The following is a 13,636-nucleotide window of genomic DNA, read 5'->3' as shown; positions in this document are numbered from 1 at the left end:
CTACAAACTACAAACTAAATTCTTACAACAAAAATTTCTGCACGTACAACTCAATTAATCAGATTCATGATTTAAATATTCGTTTATCTTATTCATATAATTTTTGATGTAAACTAGGTTAGTACCCGCGCTACGCCGCGGGATTTTGTTTAACGTTTTGTTTGGAATAAAATTTGATCACATAAAGTGTATGCTTACAATGGAAATTGAGTTCATAGATAGATAGATTCATTGAGTTCATAGATAGATCAAGCTAAAACTGAATAGCGTTCATGGTAATCTCAACGTAAACGGACGTAATATTTTATTTTCTTCATGTTTATAAGAGAAGTACTAAACAGAAGGACTCATCAGGTTTTTGGTATTCTTTATGTTTACAGTTTTGTTTATGATGATTATTTTTAAAATTATCATTCCCTGAATTTAGTCATGATTCTTCGTATCAGAGCAGAAGAATATTGAATACTTAATATATTAAATTGATGTGCCTTTAGGCTACATTCATTTTATATACTTCAATTCAAAGGATCTAGATATTGCTAACTTAATTCTCTGAACACGTATACGAATGAGGTGAATACATTTATTAGTGTAGAATTGCCATGTCTACATTCATTTGGTTTGATACAAAAACAGAAAAAAAATCTGAACTTCAATTAAATTACAGAAAAAAAATATCAAGAGGAAATGAGTTGTACAAAAACATCAAAGCAGTTTCTGGACAATGAATCAATGCTATACAAAGAGAAAAAAGTCGAAACGATTGTAGAAGACGGAGATCCGCATAACATGCACTCTGTTTAAGACTGAAGTTAAACGGAATTAGATTCGAACCGATTTCATATCTCAGAACTCCTAGAAGTCCAAATCGTGATGCGGCTGGAGAAGAACTCGACGCCGACGATACCGGACCGTCTGAAGAAGAACTCGACGCTGACGACCTTGAAGAGTGCCGAGGATCCCCTGCTGTTTGAGCTAGATCCTCTTGATGCGGCTGGAGACGATCTCAACGCCGACGAGCCCAGACAGACTGAAGAAGAACTGGACGCCGACGAGGCCTGATGCGTCTGTAGAAGAACTCGACAACGAGCTCGGAGAGGAGAAGGAGGAAGAGATGCGATAGAGGAGGGGAAGGAAAGATGCGCCTGTAGAAGAACTCGACGACGAGCTCGGAGAGGAGGAGGAGGAAGAGATGCGTCTGTAGAAGAACCACGGCTCAGTTCCAGTGACGTGTTTAATCCAAATGAATTGATTGGTTTCTCAAATTTTTCATTTGATGACATGTCAATCTCACAGCCATTTTCAGTGCTGAGGTGTCATGTTCTCGAGAGAACCTAGCCTGATTATTGTGTTGATTTTTTGTTAAATGTACAACTAATTAAAGTTTTGTTTTTGTTTTAGAACCACTGTCTTCACAACTTTCGCAGGTGCTTTTTCAATAGTATGTTTTGATGTAATTGCACCATCTATACTTTTACACATATATATATATGTATGTGTATATATAACCAATCTTGACAATGATCATAATCGTATTGTTATCTAACAATTGATCGTTGATTAAAATAGTTATTACCAAATTAAACAATTTTTTTATTGTGTTATTTATTATATTATAGTTGTAACGTCACATGATAATGCAAATTCATGATATGTAACTGAGGTTTTTTTCTTAGAACAAAACAACATAGACAACCAAGATAAGCTATTTAAATATGTGTAGATTGAGGTTTCACTTAAGTTCATTGTTTTCACTTTCTTTCCCACGTCTTACCTTCGAAACAAATATGACTGACTATGTGGATGACAATCCCAGAGATCTTTGGTTGTGCATAGATGGAAAGAGCTCATGCGGCTTAGACTTGTTCATGTGTATAAACCCACTTTAAAAGTTATATGATGTGATTACAGTTGTTTTAGAAGTAAGTGCAGATATAATTTTTTGCGCATCGTTAGAAGTTTGTTTACAGAAACTAAGATGCATTTGAATTTATGATCTTGGTGTTAGTTTCAGAATAATCTTTTATGTAAAAATAAACCACTACTATGCCGGAGTAAAAGCTACAACAGAGGACCTTACTGCTTTTCAATTAGTACTTATAAAGAGTTTTGTGAGCTTTTCATTCTTTTGCCAACATTTATATATGTAGCATTCCCCGCTTGTGTTTTCAATGCCTGCAGCTTTGCTGGTGCACAGAAACTCCATAATCTGTGAAACATTGAGGTAACGAACTGAGAATGAAATATTTTATAGATAAATACATCAGGAAAGCTAAATTTGAGTATGTTAGGACATAGGGGTTTACCTCTCTGGCACCGTTACATGTTTTATTTTGTGGACACCCCCATACTTTGCTGAGCTGGAGGAGCAATTGATGTCACTCCCACACAACCTGCAAATGAAAATAGTGTTTGAGAAAATGTGTGGGAGTAAAGTAATAAGGACATCTTATCATTCTAGGTTCTTACTCATGGAGGTAGCTCAGGCCCCTTTCATTGTCAAAGTAGAAAGGAGTCGCATAGGTTGCATTAAGGAATACTTAGATCCCTACGATGTTCAGATGAACAGTTTGTAGACAGGACATGTGCAGCATGGGTTCTGTACCTTTGGCTTAATGCTTGTGGCAAGAATGACCTTAGGCTCCACATCCGCCTGCTCTAATTTCTAGTGGAGTAGGCTAGCTTGCCCGTCAAACACACAGAGACAAACCGTTGTATCCCTGCATAATTTTCTGCAATTGAAAGTTGTTCTTATGAGGCTAACTTTACCTATGATGGATGGCTGCAACTATAATAATGCTGTTTATTTGCTGTAATATATTCATTATGGCTTTGCTAAGACCATGAGCTAACATATTTTTCTCAAATTATGAAAACAAATTTAGTCAGTTCAAGTTTAATTTGTTGGCTTTTGTAAGGGGTGTATTGAATCTGAAATTTAGACTGATTTGATTTTTGTGAGTTTTTAGATGATTTTAAGTGAAGATTATAATTAGTGTGATTTTTGTTAAACAACTCTAGAATCTCATCTGAAACTATGAGATTTAGATTTTTATTTTTATAGCTTATAGAAATCCCTCTCAAACACCTTTAAAAAATTTAAAACACTCTAAAATCTCCAAGCTAATATATATATATATATATATATATATATATATATTTATTTATTTATTTTATTTTTAGTTCTAGATTTATTTTGAAAATGTAAAGCATGATTTTTTTATAAAAAAGCTTTAGAAAAAAATGATTGTTATAAAACTTTTACGGCTCTTTCAAATCAACCTCGTTCTATTACCTTCACTTCTCACTTCAAAGTCTAGAGAATATTATGAGCATATTCAAATACAATATTAGTTTACAACTCCCAAAATAAAAAAAATTACATAAACATAAATCTCCGATCTTTTTTTAAAAGATTATCTTGTAATTTATATTTAGCATATACCAATGTATCTATCTATACTATACTATTAAAACTGAAATACACTTATAAATTAATCTTTAGTTTTTCAATTTATTTACATCTCAAGGCCACTAAAATAATAAATTTACTTATCTTTTAGGATTCTTGTCTTTTAGAGTTTAATGAATGCATTTTCTTAAAATAAAGTACAACAAATTATGTACTATTTCTTTTTAATGCTGATTTATTCTGATATTACAATTATGATATGAGAAAGATTACATAGACGATTCGATAACCGATAATACTACCTGCTTTTTGAGGACCTACACCTAACTGCATTACTTGAGCTGTCATATGAAGATCCACGCCTCACTAGATTTACTTGCACCATGTTGAAGATCTCTTATAAGCATTTCTTCCGTAGTCTGCATGATTGTTAAATAAATCGCTATTTTCGGACTTGAAACCTGGATTTCCTATAATCTGCAAGAAATTGCATAGTCTGGGATTCGAACCTCATACCTCGATGTGAAAGCCTTTAAACCTTGACCAGTAGGCAACTATGCTTCTTCTTATTTAAAGAATAATTCCTATAATCAAGCTAAACAATAAATTACACTTAATCAATACCAAAAGTGTAACAAAATGTTCATTATTACGGGCTCGTTATTTTTTATTTTGATATATTAACTATGTCTAAAAAAACATAGAAAGTGTTATAAAAAAAGATAATATAAAACACACAAAATTGTAAATAATATATATTCAATTTTTGATTGTATAACTCAAATATAACCATCGACAACAATTTTATTCTACCTAAATATTTGATCCATAAAAAATACATTTGCACAAAGACACGAGTTATATTTTAAAAATATTGGTGCAACAGTGGATGAATAAAAAAAAAAATTATTCACTATAGATTATAAAATTTATGGGTTTAGAAATACATTAAAAAATTATTTAATGCATATAAATTTTATAAGTATATATTACCATTTATATAAGATAAATATTTTTTAAAACGTAAAAAAGAATAGCCGCGCGGATGCGCAGATCAAGTTCTAGTATACAATAAAAAATTAATAAATTAATAAATATAATAAATTAATAAATTAATAAATTTTGTATGACCAATTCAAATATGATGCAAAATTATAAGATCATAATTTTTTAGAACATACTATACAAATATATAGTTTCATTAAAATTTAAATTAATAATTTATATATAAAAAGTTTATATAAGTGTAAATAATAATTTGTATTATTTGTTTTATATTCACAGTAGATTTTATTTCTTTTTCGTAAGATTTCACAAAAGCTTTATCTCACACCGTTGATCTTTTAAGCAAGTTTTTAATTTTTTAAAGTAGTACATCTTTAGGCTGATTTACATGCAGTGCTGGGCCGGACAATTGATGGCCCAGAAACAAAAAGAAAAAAAAAATTGGCCCATTATCGTTTTGGAGTGTTTAAAAAATACAAGGACAAGAATCGAACTCGACACCTGGAAGTATGAGAAGACGGATTGTAGACAGTAGAGCTAAAGACTATTTTCTATTAGTAGTCCCCTAAACTTTTACCTATTCTTGGTAACAATATCCCTTTCGATTGGAAAAAGCACCATGTAGTATCTTGAATGTGATTGATTGTTCACCAATTATTTGAAAACTGCATTATCTTTATCTATTTTTATAGACGAGACTCTGATGAACTGTCTACTTCAATGGTCCCAGTGGGATAAACTTGTCAAAAAACACATTTTCATAACAAAAGAGAAACATAGGTGTTTGATTACAGATAAAAGTTCCAATTTCAAATATTCCTTTGAATACTATATACAACAAAGCTCCGCACACCTAATCTCTAAGACAAATCATCCTAGTTGTAGCCGACTTCATCAGTGTTGCTGCGTACACGAGTAAAACTGCCTGGCCTGTACAGAACCTTCTGATCTCCACGCACCACGCCACTCATATCGAGAACTTGACAAGACTCCTCCTCCTCCTTTTTTGCAACTGCATCGGATTGGTTCTGGATACTGGGACTCACAGTGGGTTGCGTCGTCAAAGGAAGTAACGGGATATCCTCAGTAACGGGTTCAGGTTTCTCGATCAGAGCCAAGATGATGTCACGATTCGACCTCATGTACGTCTTGAGCAAACAAAACGAGAAACACGTAGAGTGAATGAACTTTTTAGGGATGACCTCTTGGTGACGTAGCCGTCGCATATCGCGATGGCATCTTCCACGTCATATAGCAGGTCAACTATGACCAAGAAGAGGAAGAAAGTGATGGATGCGTACATCAGATGGCGATCGTTGTGAATCTTTACAGTCGATCCAAGCCACTCAAATGCACAATAGGAGAGTATCGACCCTGCTGCCTTGAGAGCATCGTACGGTATAGACTGACACCATCGGTTCTGAAATAGCTGGAGCATCTCCTTCGGCCTCAACGTTCTTGGTAGCGGTAACATAAGAGAGACTTGGACAAGGATACAGCATCTCCACATCCATGCAACGTTAGTATCTAACGAGAGGATATATACTCTGAGCTGTTGAAGAGAAAGAACGTCGCCAGAATCATACCAGCCCCGAACAAGCGTACAAGCGTCATAGGTCGAACCATAGAGTTGCAGAGGAGCGACACACGTAGGGCGATATTGGTGATCAAGAACCAGAGACCGTTTCGGATTCCCAAGACTAGCCACGAGAGCGCGTTGAAGACGGCCGAGATGAGCCACACGAGCGCGTTGAAGACCAGGGAGATGAACCAGGAGAGCGCGTTGAGGACGGCGGCGATGAACAACGAGCCAACGATACCGGAGATGAACGATAGAACCTCCGTGCTTTGAACATTCTCCTCCGTGGATTGCATCGCCATGGCTTGAAATCGAATCTCCGCGAGAGTTCTTGAAAGGTTGAATCTTGGAGCTCGTATCTTCGAAAGTGTTAGTTAGTTAATCTTCGTGGATTATGTTAATTAATAACACTCTTATTTATAGTGCCAGTGAAATTAGCCACGTCATCATCTCTTTCGTTTGCGCAAAATTCGCAGATGCTCTTAATTTACGTGGGACTTAACAATGGTTTTAATAACTAAACGGATATAATGAAACAGGCCCACTGGCCCATCTTGCGTCGTATCAGAGTTTCAGCTGTTTCTTTTTTTTTTTTAACTCCAATTCATCGGTCATCATTTCATAATCTCTCACCGGTCAGTTAGATTTTTCTTGTTCATTCTATTTTTTTTTTAAAATATAAGCTAATTTTTTTGACAATTTTTTTATATAATCGCATTTTCTTTTTATTTAAGTAGATCTGGACATAAAATCTGTAACTCGATGTTCGAACCGAACCAAAAAAAAAAACTCGATATGTATCCAGTCTTAAATGTAAGAAATACGAGAATGAGTTTTGTAGGATGGTACAAAACATATACAAACCTGAAGTGTTATTAATCAAACCCGAAAACATAACCCGAAAACCCAAAAAACAGATCGGAATGTCCAGATAAATACCCAGAAATTTATTCCGTATTAATAGTATTGATATCTTGGGAAAAGAATATTAATTTTAGAGGTTATTATAAATAAATCGAAATAAGTTATTAGCGGTTACTTTGTTTGTAAGACATGTTAGTTTAGATTTGAGTAAATTTATTCTAAATGTGGTTAGAATATTCTTTTCCACTTGATTTTGTGTTGATAATCAATAGATATTTAACTAGCTAATAGAAATTACAAAATTGAAATGAACGAAAGTCCGGAATTGTATCTTTGGCTTGAATAGATAAAAAAACAAAACATATCTAATGTAATAAGTGAACAATGATAAATTTTGTAATTTATATTATCGAAAATTATATGCAGATAATATTGTGTTCATAATAGAATTCTGTATAAATGAGAATGTTTGGTATGGTGAATAATGATCAAATTATGAAAGAAATTGATTTCTTCCTGTGGCACGTAGTGATCGTAAAAGAAGCAAATATAATACCCAGTTAGAGTTATTGTATTATTTTCCTATACTAACATGGTCCAATTAGAGTTATTGTATTTTTATTCTAATAGTAAAGAACCTATAGGTTTAGTTAGTATAAGTTCGGATGACATTAGTAGATTAGATTTTGGTTTAGTTTAAGTAATCTGGTTATATTATTTATTAAGGGTGAAAAACATTATGTAACAAACATATGTAATTTACTATCAAAACTGAAAGAGTCCAAAATTTAAAATGAACATTTTTAATTAGATTTAAATTAGAATTCTGTTTTAATAGATTAGATCATTTATAAACAAAATAAAGACGCGCACACGGTAAAAAGTTAACAAATGATAAATGATAAAATAGTAATAGAGTAATAGTTACAGATCCTCAAACGGCCATATAAAAGCACAAGTTTTTTTTTTAAAATTATTATTATCATAAAAGTTAAGAACTACAACCGAAGTTATAGAGTGTTGGAAAAGCGATTACAACAGAAAAAGTTCATATAATAAACGAGAGAAACAATCGGAAGCCAATCCTGATCGGCTAATGATAAGCAATCGAAATGTCTAACCGTGTCCACCGCGTCGTCCACGACCTCGATTTCCCCGTCCATGGCTAGTGGGTTGCCCATGCATCTCCTTTGCTTTTGTAGAAGGTTTAACTGGTCTCTCCCGAAGGATTCTTTTCCCTGAAGGTGTCATGAGATCCAACGGTCCCGTCTCCTTATCTGAATCTATGAAATCTTCTTCTTCCTCGAAAGACATTAATGAGGCGAACTTGTTAGAGCCAAGGTCTACCTCAACTGTTTTATCTTTTTCCGTTTGGGACTGAGTGACTGCTGAAGAGTTTACTTGAGCGCTGGGAACTGCATCAACAGATGTCTCATGGGAAGGAACAGACTGCTCCACAATCTCGTTGATGCAAACATATGAAGGAGGCATACACATGTTCTCAAGAATTGATAAAGTAGCTAAGGATAACAATTCATCCTCATTTTCAGTGACTGGATCAACCAACGTTGATGAATTATGCATAACAAAGAGAGTACTAGGAGGTGATACCTCCATAGCTGATGGGATATGAGACATAGCAGCTGCAGAGTTCTCAGCATATGAGAGCGCATTTGGTTGTTCCAGAGTATTAGATGTCTGGTTGATAACTACTAAATCAGATGGAGCTTGGACCTCCTCAACAGCAGAATCAGTGTTCTTCGCTTCATCTTTTTCAGATTGTAGACAACGTTTCACCTTGTGTCCTAAATGTCCGCATCTAGTACAAACTGTGGGCAACCAAGCATATTCGACATCCACCATAGAAATGAAACCCGTTTCGTCGCTTGCTGCAATCCTTTGAGGAAAAGCTTTACTCAACTCTACTTCAACAAGGATTTTTGCTTCTCCCATATGTATGGGATCCAAGCGAGGTTTATGAGTCGCCATTGGAGCTCCTAACTCGGAAGCTATGTGACTAATTCCCGTAATTGAGTAAACAATGTGAGGTATCTTTTTTAAAGTTACCCAAATAGGAATAGTCTTGATCTCGGGAATAGCTAAGGTCGCTTCTGGTGTCCATGGAGCAACAAACATTAGACAATCGTCAATATGCCAAATGCCTCTTGAAAGTACCCAATTCCTCGAAGCTTCATCAGGAATGTGGAAAAGATAACTTGATTCACCCAACTTCTGTATGGTGATTCTACATTTCCTACCCCATAGCTTGTTGAAAACCGCATAAATCATACCACCTGGAGGAGGAGAGCATCTATAGAACTGGCCTAAGATGTACTCTCTCTGGTTTGCTAACCCTTGCTGTAAGACATGTGTAGGAATGGTTACCTTAGGAGTGCCATCTTCTAAGTACTCTGGTTCCGTCGCTCTGAATAGATTCCGTGATGCTGGATTCATTCTCGCAGCCCAGGGAAACCTAAGAGCATCCTCTTTCCTGTCAGAAAATTTCATAATATCCGGTACAATCCCTTTGAGTGAACCCATGTTAGTTACATCCTTTCTAGTCGGCCTGAAACCTTGTTCCGACAGGGGTGGCCAATGTTCTTTGAATGGTATCTGAGCAACTTCTCCTCCATCCGTTTGAAGTGTTAGGTTCAAATGTGTTGTAGGAGAGAGAATTTTTATCGGCTTAGCCCACGCTCCAAGCCTAGACAAGGGAGTGGCCGTAGTGGTAGCATCGTCGGACGTTGTCTTCTGCTCAGGAACCGCAGAAGAGGGTAGAGGAGCTACAGAGTCCATCCTTGTTCCACAAGCTACCCATCTTCTTCTTTTTCTCTCCACAGAAACTCTCAGAGATTTTGCACAGAGAAAGAGAGACTATGTCCACTGACTTGGTTCCAAAACCTTCTTCCAAGGACGATTCTCGAGCCTATAAGAGCGGAGTTGCTGCGGAAAATACTACGATACCACTAAAGAAGAGTCTTCTTGCAAGAAACGACTCAGAGGCTGGTGCGAATAACAATGGAGTCTCAAACCCTAACGCCGCAGGTAATCCTCTCGCCACCAACGGTTTGTTCCACCGACTTATATAGTTTTTTTAGATTCTAGGTTCTACCGCTAGTAACCTAATGGCTTGTTCATCAAATTCTAGGGTTTTTTAGATAGGTTTTTTACTGGAAGATTTTGTTGCTTAGGTTTTTTTTTGTTGTTTGTTGATTCTCAGATTATCAGTCAACCGTGAGAAGATCCGCTCTTTTTCTTTGTGTGGAAGCTTTCCGCGGCGAGGCTTCCACCATGTTACAGGTAATGTTTATCTATGTTAAACCTCTATTCTCTTTTTCTTTGTTTTCTTGTGTGTTAATTGTGGTGTATTTTCTTCTCTTCCTTCACCTTCAGCTGAGGACTCAAGCTATCAGAGCATTGATGAAACGATGGAACATTCCACATGTCAGCATTGACTCTTTTCCTCATGCTCTCGTTCCCAACGCTGGTGATGAGGCTAGAAGCAGCAACCACTCTAACATTCAGGAAAAACTCGTTACTACTAAACCGCAAAGGTATACTTTGATCAGAAAATTTTTTGAGTTCAAATTTTGTTTTAGTTTTGTTTTGTGCAAACTTTCCCTTTAATTTGACTTTCTATTTCCAGTGCTGGTGATGAAGCTAGAAGAAGCAGCCACTCTAACATTCAGGAAAAACTCGTTACTACTAAACCGCAAAGGTATAGTTTGATCAGAAAAATTTTTGACTTCAAGTTTTGTTTTAGTTTTGTTTTGTGCAAACTTTCCCTTTAATTTGACTTTCTATTTCCAGTGCTGGTGATGAAGCTAGAAGAAGCAGCCACTCTAACATTCAGGAAAAACTCGTTACTACTAAACCGCAAAGGTATAGTTTGATCAGAAAAATTTTTGACTTCAAGTTTTGTTTTAGTTTTGTTTTGTGCAAACTTTCCCTTTAATTTGACTTTCTATTTCCAGTGCTGGTGATGAAGCTAGAAGAAGCAGCCACTCTAACATTCAGGAAAAACTCGTTACTACTAAACCGCAAAGGTATAGTTTGATCAGAAAAATTTTTGACTTCAAGTTTTGTTTTAGTTTTGTTTTGTGCAAACTTTCCCTTTAATTTGACTTTCTATTTCCAGTGCTGGTGATGAAGCTAGAAGAAGCAGCCACTCTAACATTCAGGAAAAACTCGTTACTACTAAACCGCAAAGGTATACTTTGATCAGAAAATTTTTTGACTTCAAGTTTTGTTTTAGTTTTGTTTTGTGCAAACTTTCCCTTTAATTTGACTTTCTATTTCCAGTGCTGGTGATGAAGCTAGAAGAAGCAGCCACTCTAACATTCAGGAAAAACTCGTTACTACTAAACCGCAAAGGTATACTTTGATCAGAAAATTTTTTGACTTCAAGTTTTGTTTTAGTTTTGTTTTGTGCAAACTTTCCCTTTAATTTGACTCTCTCTTTCCAGTGCTGGTGATGAAGCTAGAAGAAGCAGCCACTCTAACATTCAGGAAAAACTCGTTACTACTAAACCGCAAAGGTGTACTTTGATCAGAAAATTTTTTGACTTCAAGTTTTGTTTTTGTTTTGTTTTGTGAAAACTTTCCCTTTAATTTGACTTTCTATTTCCAGTGCTGGTGATGAAAACGTAGATAGAAGAAGCAGCCACTCTAACATTCCTTCTCAGCATAACTTTGAGGCAGACCTCGTTCCTCCTACACAACAAAGGTATCGACTTTAATCAGAAAAAAAAAACTCTTTGTTTTAGATTTTGACTTCTTCTCTAAGTGTTGTTTTGTACAAACTTTCCAGAGTAAGAAAACTAGCTGAGAGATTCTCTACCATTGAGAAGCAGCCCTTCTCATGCATGTGTGGTCAAAAATTCTATGCAAAAAGCAATCTACCAACTCACAAAAAGAAGTGTCTTGCAAGTAAAGAGGAGGTTGATGAGGAGGAAGATCTAGCATGGGCACAGAAAAAGAGAAGAAGTGGTGGCTACTAGACAGAAGTGGAAATAGAGTGTTACCATTTATCTCGACCAATTCCTAGCCTTCATGTATACTAGCACTATCTGCGGGACTACCTTCTATGCAAGACATAACAACCTATCTACTTCATGCTTGTCAAAAAAAATATGAATATTAAGAAAGCTTCTTTGGTCTCATCAAGATGTGTTTGTCACTAACCAAGTGACCTGTTCTTGGTTCTGAGTTTATGAAAAGACCAACACCTTGCAGATTTCAATCACTACCAATTCTGAAACATTGCTACTCCTGCAAGGTCACAAGATATTTCTTAAAGACAAAACCAACTTCAAAGAACACATTGATGGAAGGAATCAAAATACTTTGCAGATACCTTTGGACTAATGATCCGAGTAAAAGGATCACCAAGAGTAGAGAGCATAGCTTTGATCTTTCCATAAGCAGCATCTGCTGATCTTAAAGGAAACATCTCTACCATCGTTTAGAATCCCAATCTGTAAAGCTATAAACTTTCCTCAGATTCATTCCACAAAATCAATCCTATAAGTTCATAAACATTACCCTGATGATTAAAAGTTGGATCTACGAATGTTTCCCTAATCAAACCCCAAGCTTCCACAAGAGTTCTCTGTACTGCAGTCACCTTAACAAGACATTTAAGAACAGAGACGTTAAAAACAGAGTACTCTGTAATTTGGGAATTAAAAACAAAAACTTGATCACCTCACGAGCGCGTGAAACAGGGAAAGCGATGGTAATAGACTCAGCGAGGGCTGTAGAATCGCAGCAGATCGAAGAAGAAACCGCTATTGCAGCAGCGGCTGCTAAACCGAGTAACTTCCTTCCCACGGTATTGTTCATTTTCACACCATGGCTCTCTGTTTCGAACCCTAGACGGCTCGAACAAGGCCGTTGTTTCTTATGGCGAACATAGCGATTTGAAGTTGATGCTTTAATTTAACAGAGGAAGATCAAATCTCGGTGTAACAATCTTCTCCATCTTGAACTTTGAAGACCAAACATGAATCAGGAAGCGAGAGACATGAAGATGATGCTTTTATTCACTCTAATATAATGACGTGTTTAAGAATTAAAGACAAGTTGTGGATACTCTTTATGTGGGCCCACTTGAATCTTTTGTCGGTTATCTAAAGAACTGGAATCAACAAGTACACGTGTTTGCGTACTTGCGTAACTGGAGTTAAAAGACAATTGTGGAATATTCATTTACCGTAATCTATAATATAATATAATGAGGCAGTTTCCTCTTTCCTGCGGCGACACGTCAGCATTTTGGTTGATCCCACTTTTAAAAAATGTGAAAAAAATGTCAAGCATGTGCCTCGAATCCGGGTTATTGAGATATAAACACCAACATTTATACCACTAAACTAAAAGATACTTTGTACATTGATGGCCGAAACTAATATATATTTATGAAGGTCGGAAACCTTTGCTTCTTCGGTTTTCTCTGTGGGCCGGGCCTACAAGTGTATTATGAGTTTCATTTTTAAATGAGGTTCATCACGTTATATGAAAAAAACAACAATTATAGTTTTTCCATATTGTAAACTGTCTTCGTTTAACATGAGTTAGGGTTCTTTTCATCATTGTCTTAGACAAGTCTGAGTTAGAGAGTTGCACTGTGTGTCTGTTCGTAATCTATTTTTTCACCGGTGAACTCTTCATCTCCCCATCTTAAATCGCTTGATCTTAAATGTTCTTGATTTGTAGCCTTTCTGTAAACCCTATATATATGATTCTCATCTTTGATGAACCCAATCTGCATCTCC

General features: G+C 35.8%; 1 protein-coding gene across 1 annotated transcript; it reads left to right on the top strand.

Annotated features, from left to right (window-relative positions):
* Positions 1 to 10,061: 10,061 nt before the first annotated feature.
* LOC106371520 lies at positions 10,062 to 12,107 on the top strand. The gene is made up of 10 exons (XM_048764769.1): positions 10,062 to 10,160; positions 10,254 to 10,414; positions 10,507 to 10,578; positions 10,671 to 10,742; positions 10,835 to 10,906; positions 10,999 to 11,070; positions 11,163 to 11,234; positions 11,327 to 11,398; positions 11,491 to 11,586; positions 11,671 to 12,107. The coding sequence occupies exons 1-10, from the start codon at positions 10,152 to 10,154 to the stop codon at positions 11,858 to 11,860; spliced, it is 888 nt and encodes a 295-aa protein (XP_048620726.1). The 5' UTR covers positions 10,062 to 10,151; the 3' UTR covers positions 11,861 to 12,107.
* Positions 12,108 to 13,636: the final 1,529 nt, after the last annotated feature.

The sequence above is a fragment of the Brassica napus genome, chromosome C8 (assembly GCF_020379485.1).
Source record: "Brassica napus cultivar Da-Ae chromosome C8, Da-Ae, whole genome shotgun sequence".
Classification (NCBI taxonomy): domain Eukaryota; kingdom Viridiplantae; phylum Streptophyta; class Magnoliopsida; order Brassicales; family Brassicaceae; genus Brassica; species Brassica napus.
Note: the sequence above shows the minus strand (reverse complement) of the source record. Positions and strands in the feature narration are given on the sequence as shown.

Excerpts from the sequence above, each read along its gene's own strand:
- LOC106371520 (XM_048764769.1), top strand. Across the intron at positions 11,071-11,162 it reads GTTACTACTAAACCGCAAAG|TGCTGGTGATGAAGCTAGAA; the intron begins GTATACTTTGAT and ends TTCTATTTCCAG. Across the intron at positions 11,235-11,326 it reads GTTACTACTAAACCGCAAAG|TGCTGGTGATGAAGCTAGAA; the intron begins GTATACTTTGAT and ends CTCTCTTTCCAG.